The sequence below is a fragment of the Aegilops tauschii genome, chromosome 1 (assembly GCF_002575655.3).
Source record: "Aegilops tauschii subsp. strangulata cultivar AL8/78 chromosome 1, Aet v6.0, whole genome shotgun sequence".
In the NCBI taxonomy this organism is placed as follows: Eukaryota; Viridiplantae; Streptophyta; class Magnoliopsida; order Poales; family Poaceae; genus Aegilops; species Aegilops tauschii.
This window is the reverse complement of record NC_053035.3, coordinates 120,107,124-120,114,695: the sequence shown is the minus strand read 5'-3', so window position 1 is coordinate 120,114,695 and position 7,572 is coordinate 120,107,124. Positions and strand designations below refer to the sequence as shown.

Here is a 7,572-nt window from a genome sequence, read left to right as displayed (position 1 = left end):
AACGCAGTGCTCAAGAGGTAGCACCCACAGACAGATGGCACCACAGAGAGAGAGTAAACCAGTGTATGGAGACTTTCTTGCGCTGTTTTGTACACTCCTGTTCACATAGGTGGTTTCAATGGCTGCACCTGGCTGAGTTCTGGTACAACACAGCGCCACACTCCGCGCTGCAGGCTTCTCCTTTTGAGGTACACTATGGTCACCCCCTCGCCATTTTGGGATTGTGAATGCCTCAATGGTGGCTCCAGCTGATCTGAACTGTTGGAACCAAGAGAGGGAGGTTATGACAGCCTTGCTGAAACAACATCTAGAAAGATCCCGGCATCGGATGAAAGACCAGGCAGATAGAAAAAGATCAGAGAGATCCTTCTCAGTGGGTGACTGGGTATTCGTGAAGCTGCAGCCATACGTGCAGGTCTTAGTTGCGGCACGGGCTAACAACAAGTTGTCTTTCAATTTTTTTGGCCCTTTCCAGGTTACAGCGCGCATTGGAAACGTGGCATATCGCTTGCAACTGCCGGAGGGGAGCCGGATTCACCCGGTGTTCCATGTGTCCTTACCCGGGGGGGCACTGCCACCGAGCGCTGACACAGTATCAGCGTTGCCGGAGCCTGCGTTGCCATACTCGCCTCCAGACTTCCCCGAGAAGGTGCTGGCTAGGCGCCTGATTACAAAAGACAAATCGAAGATCCCTGAAGTGCTGGTCAAGTGGTCGTCGCAGCCAGAGGCGCTGCCGTCGTGGGAGGACTTCTTCGAGCTCCGGAGCCGATTCCCAGGGGCTGCGGCTTGGGGTCAAGCCGCGTCTGAAGCAAGGGGGGTGTCACGGCTGATATTGCACCAGCCTCCAGTCCAGAGCCCACGAGCACCACCGGGCGGCCCAAGAGAAGTAATAAGCCCAACAAGCTTTTCGACCCATCAACCTGGGAGCTGTAAGCGGACTGTTAAGTAGCCCACGGTGGAGTGGAGCGGGGTACGAAATTATAATAGACTGAATCCACTCCTTGTCCCCTTCCTCTGTTTCCCTGTATCCCCTCCCCTTCCTCCTACCTCCCGATCCCCTTTCTCCCTCACAAACCCTAGCAAGATCCGCCTGTAATTCGCCATGTTTGCTTGAATCGAGTAAGAGGGTCGTGACAGTGATGCACTCTGCGAGACGTGGCAGCAAACTACTCCCCCGTCCCATAATGTTAAGACGTTTTTTGACACTGCTGCCATGGCAGCCGAATCTGAAGGCACGTTCCAACATTGAGAATCAGTGTATATAGCTGAGGTGAAGACCATACTTATCATAAACCAATCCAACTGAATATTATCATCTTCCAGCACCAGCTACTTGGGGACCCTGATTCTAAACTCCCATGGAGAACATGGCAGCAATCAATCAACAATAAATCAGAAGAGAATGGCATCTCAACAACCAACAGCGACGCATCTTTATCTTTAGAAAAGGGTAAACAATAATTAAAATTAAGCTGCTTGGCCACGCAATAACAAGGGTGCATTCTACTAATACATTCTTGTCCAACGCACTGAGCACAACATAACTTACAAGGCAAATCACACTAAACATCGGTTGCATTTTGTTGCCTTTTTCTTAGGTCATTTCATTTCTAGTACTTAATATAATATACAGACGGACACCACTACTTACTACTCGGCGGCAGCAGCCAGAGCAATGCATCACTGCAGGCAGAGAAAGCGTAGGATTTGCTCGATTCTTGAAGCTTGACATCCCAACCTAGCGAGGCTGGTGGATGAAGCGCGGTGCGCCACCGCTCCTCGGGCTGCCGGCGTACTTGGTGGGCTTCTCGGTGTACCTAGGCTTCTCCGAGAAGCCACGCAGGGCGTCGCCGCCCTTTGGGCTTGGGGACGCCAGGCTCAGCGCCTTGAGCACCCCGTCTGCACATACAGAAGCACATACGTGATGAGCTCACTGCAGTCTTGCTTCATCTTTTATTTGAGCGCTCATATCATATACAGTACTGTACATATATAGGCGTGGACAGTGAATTGGGTGATAAAGTACCAATATTGAGTGCCGCTGGCGGCTGCGGCTGCGGCTGCGAAGCCTCGACAGCGATGGCGTCCTCGGCCTCGAAGGCGATGAGGGAGTCGGCCATATCGTCGAGCTGCTGGTGCTGGTGGTACCAGTGGTCGCGAAACCAGGCGGTGGACTTGACGAGGTCCCACCACAGCGGTGAGAAGTCCTCCACCTGCTGTAACGCTGCCGGGATGAAGAGCGGGGCCTCCGGGTTAAGCGACGACGCGACCATGGCGCTCATGATTTCCCTGTTGCTCTTGGTCTGGTCCTGGTCGGATCAAAATCAAAACCACGCAGAGATCAGCGACCGGATCCAGTCGTGAGTTGGCGTCGCGAAACAGATGAAAAAGGGTTGCAGATCAAAAAACTAGAGCGCGGTTCTCGGCAGATCTACAAACGGTAGCACGGTACAGAGACGGTTCTTGGTGCACGCATGCATACCTTGGATTGGGGTTGGGGATCGCAGGCAGGAGCAGGGTCAGGATAGAGAATCTGAATCTGGATAGTGGACCGGGTTGGTTTGTGGGTGGGAACGATGGGATTTTTATAGCAGTGTGACCGAGGCCTCTCTAGGATGGAAGGAAGGTGCGACCGAGGCTTCCTTGTTGGCGCTGGCTGGGTCGGACGCAGCTTCCAGCCGGTCGTGCCAGATCGGACGATAAATACTCACGCGTCCCCAACACAAGAGTGGACCGCCGACGACATCGCCCATGCTTACCACGGGCCATTGACTCACACGGAGCAGCCACACACACACCCGCGACGGTCGTGCTCATATATAGGACGTGCTTAAATTTTGGGCCGGTCTACTGCGCAGCCATCCGATTAGCGTGCTTAGTTTAGGCCAATTAATCTGTGCAATGTCCTATATAAGATTGCGGCCAACGTCCTTGCTAACCGGTTAAAATGTGTTCTACCCATTATTATCTCTAAGAAACAAAGTGCATTTGTCAAGGGGAGACTTATCACTGATAATGTCCTAGTGGCGTATGAGTGTGTGCATGCAATAAGGAAGAGAAAAAGAAAGAAGTCGTTACATGCGGTTAAGTTAGACATGATGAAGGCATACGATCGTGTGGAGTGGTCTTTTTTGCATAATATGATGACACAACTTGGATTTTCTCAGGCATGAACGGCCATGGTCATGAGATGTGTTATGACAGCAAGGTTTATGATGAAACTGAATGGCGATGTGTCACACGGCTTCCTCCCATCGAGGGGGCTTCGACAGGGTGATCCTTTATCACCGTATCTATTCCTCTTCTGTGTGGAGGGTTTTCCAGCTCTTCTAAAGCAAGCTCAACAAGAAAAGGAAATTCACGGGTCTCCTTTGGGCATCGCTTGGGGGAACCCAGACGAGGTGGAGGCGTTGATCAAGAGGACCAAATGGTGGTCCAGTCAGAAGAACCTCCAGATGGCCGACGTGGTCAACGCATGCTTCATCGCCGCATCCTCCCACTCCAACTCCAGGACACCATGAAGTGGGCGCACAAGCCCGAGGAGGCAGGGCCCATCCTCAACTTCTTTCGCTCCACCTTGGCCGGTATGTGGACGCGGCTCTTCAAGCTGCCCAAGGACAAGATCCCCAAGAAAGGGGAGGACCCCCGGCCTCGAGATTGGCTATGACGCCCCACCGGTAAGTTTTTGACTTGCGGTTATTGTTCTTTCATGTTCTCCAAAGACCCCGGTTAACTTTAGCCGACCTCCCCTTTACAGAAGTGGGTCGCCAGGGTGGAGCAAATGCAGTGCCCAACATCACTACCGAAGGAGGAGAGGACTCCCTTGTTGACGGCCCTCCTAGTCGAGGAGTCGCACGTAGTGGCCCCCAAGGGGTCTAAGCCCCTGAAGGACAGGGCGGGTCTCCGGAATCGGGATACTTCGGTTACCCAGTTCGAGGAGACCCACGCTTCCTCCACCCATGAGGACAAGGAGGAGGAGGATGAGGAAGAGAAGAACCCTCCCACAAAGGGGAAGAGGGCGGCGTCGAAGGATGCCGAGGCTGGGACGCGCCCCCAGCGCCCAAAGAGGTCGAACCAACAAGGCCACAACGCCGGAGAGGATTGTACTCTCCGGCGAGTCAGAAGATGATCCCCTTGCATTGGGGAGGAATAAACTAGCACCCCGGAGGTACGTCGTTGTTTCTCGGTTTACCCTATATCAGCTCCTTTCGGCCAGATCTAGGCTTGCATGAGTACATTCGTACAGCCCGCCAAAGGTGTGCCCTGTCGACTCCTCGAGCGGGTTGCTCGCTGACGTGGCAGGCTGGAAACGCCGAGCCAGCCAACGTTGCTAGAAACGCCATAGGTTGTGGCGTTTCTAATCCAGATTTTTTTAGTGCCCGTGGGGATCTCACCCACTGCTCACCACTCACTCTCTTCTCCCCCATCAGCCTACCCCGAGCTCTTTCCTTTTTTTCCTTTGTCTCCCCACTTGGACCCTCTCAAATCGTTTGCGTTGGCCCGTGGATCTGGTGTCATTTCCGTTCCTTGAGGTAAATAGGTAATCTCCTTCATCTCACAAATTCTTACTAGTTGGATTTGTCTATTTGGATGTTTTTTGTTCATGTGGTTCCTAACCCTAGTTTTGAACATTGTTCCATAATATGATGTTTGTAGTGTTTACTAATGAGTATTGTTGTTCTAGTAGTATTTACTAATTTGATGAACAGACCTTATGGTTTGGGTTATGCTTAATGATAGGATTTAGGGTTAGGGTTTGGATGATGCTTAATTTGTATGAACAATGATGTTCTTAGTGGTTTTGTATGCAATGTGTTATATTTTGCATTGTTTCTTTCTTGTACTTACGTTCCCATTTTTTAGATGGAGAAGATTGTGAATCTTCATTATGTTGAAGCGGCATTTATGAATGTTGATATTGTTGACAAGTATGAGGTAGTGTTGATATTTGTTGAGAGTCCTAGTTATGAAGAGGTTGTGGAAGAAGCACAAACTACATTAAAGTGGATGGATCCAAGTGACCAAGTTAAATTAGTAGGAAGATATGATGTTGGGATGGCACACAAGTGTCAAATGAAGGCAATGCCTATCAAGTCCAATTTGCATTGGGGTGCATATAAGGAGGTTGTTGCATCCTGGAAAGTCAAATCACTCGAAGTGTTTGCAACTAAGGTGGTCAAGCCTCCTCTCTTTCATGTTGACTTGGACCAAACCTTAGTAGATGATGTGAGCCCGATTAGTAGTGTGCCGCCTATCGTTGAGCAAAGAGTTGAAGTGGAAGACAATGTAATGAGCCAGCATAGCGGCTCACACTTGACACTTGGACGATAGACCATGTGCGCGCGATTGTGGGGTACCGCTTCATAGAGTGTTCATATGTCAATCGAAACCGACTCCCCAAACTTTGGTAACTCCAACTTCAACTTCAATTTTATTAATAACTACTTATGAGACAGAGACCTTTTTTGGCACATACCCGTTATCTCAAGTTTTTGATCAAACGAATCCATTGACACAAATTGTTCATGGGCGAAAGGTGAGTTGTTTAGGTCCTGGAGGGTTGACAGGAAGAACCGCAAGTTTTTGGAGCCGAGATATTCATCCGAGTCACTATGGGCGTATTTGTCCAATTGACACGTTTGAAGGAATCAATGTTGGACTTACTCATCCCCATTGAAAAGCCACTCCCAATGTTCGTATAGAGCAATGGTGACTGAACGGCCAACAGGGAGATACTCCCACATCCAAACTTGTAAGGCCCCACACAAAACCACCAAGACAAGATTTCGGCTTACTCCTCTGACATGCTCCGTCCAACTGCACATTTATACACATGTTAAATGATCACACGCAAGCAACAAATTCATATAATGAAAATGGAACATAGTAAGCATTACCTGAGGGTACAATAAGGCTAGAGCCGCTGATCCCCAACTCCACTTAACATCCCAGTTACGAAGAGGGTCCAAGAACAACAAGGAGGCGATGTCCCCCGTGCCATCTGAAAACACCACTTGGGTGATTCCACAAGTAAGCCCTAGCATGTTGTTCTCCACAACCGCCGGACTGGCATCCTCCGGGCACTCGTAAAAATGATCGGCTAACCACGAGAACACACCGGATGGCCTAGGATCCTTGGTTTCATGAGTCTAAGGTTCAGGCTCAACACCAACCAATCCTGCAACCCGTTGTCGCCACCCTTCAGACCTCACCTTCCCGGCAAGAGCTCTACCCTCGACCAGAAGGCTAGAGATCATCGCAATATCCTCCAAAGTGGTGGTCATCTCACCAAGGGGCAGGTGAAAAGAGTGCATCTCCAACCTTCAACGGTCCGTAAGGGCAGTAATGACCGTGGAGTTCATCCATGGCGGCGTGCCTTTAAAGTTGAGCACAAACTGAAGAAGATTCATTCTTATGAAATAAGGCTCGTAGCGATGGTCAAATCGTAGGGATTCATGCCGATTGTGGTCCCTCAACCGAAGTATTGGAGGAACCTAAAAAAACAAATGCACAACTTGTTACTTCTCTCAACTTGTGACAATATGAATACACGAATAAAGACAGATAATTACCTCCCTCTTTCCACTAGCACGACACACCTTGTAGAAATCATCAAGGCCAAGATATTTATCCAGCTCAAACATCCTACGTAATAAGTTAGGGCTTGTTAATACAAATGCTTAAAATTATGACCAAATTACATACACAATCGCACATACATACAGATTTTAATCTCTAAAGCAAATACTACAAATCGCCAACCACATTACCAACACCAACTCTTTTCAATCAAAATTATCCCAAACAATTTATTCAAACTAATTAGGAACCAAATCTTAGGATTCAACATAATACATTTTTTCTATCTCTAAATCCAATACTACACAGGTACCGTAACAAATACTTCAACACTAGTATATCTTATTTCTAAACATAATCTAACCCAACTATTCTTCAAACAAATCACAAAAACTCATCTTAGGGTTCCACCATGTTTCAAAAAATGTATCTACAATAGCCAATCTTTGACTCGAAAAAATTGGAGGAATGGAAGGGGAATACCTCAAGCAACTTGGGGACGGTCCGATCTACTCGTTTTGATGGCCAAAGTAGAGGATTTGGGAGGGATTAGGTGAAGAATGGGAGAGGGACGAGTGCCAGTTCGTCTTTGGCGGTTGCAGCTGGGGAAGAAGAGCCCGACTAGGGCTCCGATTGGGTCCCACCCACGACCTTGCGCACATTACTTAATCCAGGCCAACAACCGCCATAGGGCGTGGCGTTACCAAAGCAGAAACGCCCATGGGCCTTGCGTTTCAAGCTTGCCACGTCAGCGACAGCGCCAGCTCGACCCGACAATGGGTCAGGGCAACGCTGACTAGCTCGGCGTTTCGGTGTGAATCAGTGTCACGTCAGCAAGCAACGCCAGCTCAACCTGACCGTGGGCCAGGGCAATGCTGACTAGCTCGACGTTTCGGTGTGGATCAGTAGTGCCACGGGCTGTGGCGTTTCTAAAAGGGCCAGATCGTGAAATAATTTCGTGAGGAGTTCATTTTGTGAGCAAGTGTTCTGACA

General features: G+C 49.3%; 1 protein-coding gene across 1 annotated transcript; it reads right to left on the bottom strand.

The window, feature by feature from the left end:
• Positions 1-1,410: 1,410 nt before the first annotated feature.
• Positions 1,411-2,694, bottom strand: LOC109771889 (protein EARLY RESPONSIVE TO DEHYDRATION 15). The gene is made up of 3 exons (XM_020330579.4): positions 2,483-2,694; positions 2,027-2,309; positions 1,411-1,899 (listed from the first exon to the last, which is right to left on the bottom strand). Exons 2-3 carry the CDS (start codon positions 2,280-2,282, stop codon positions 1,739-1,741), a joined length of 417 nt encoding a protein of 138 aa, XP_020186168.1. The 5' UTR covers positions 2,283-2,309; positions 2,483-2,694; the 3' UTR covers positions 1,411-1,738.
• Positions 2,695-7,572: the final 4,878 nt, after the last annotated feature.

Coding starts and splice junctions, on each gene's coding strand:
- LOC109771889 (XM_020330579.4), bottom strand. CDS start 2,282: ATGAGCGCCATGGTCGCGTCGTCGCTTAACCCGGAGGCCCCGCTCTTC. Junction 1,900..2,026: donor GCCAGCGGCACTCAATATTG/GTACTTTATCAC, acceptor CTGTATGTGCAG/ACGGGGTGCTCAAGGCGCTG.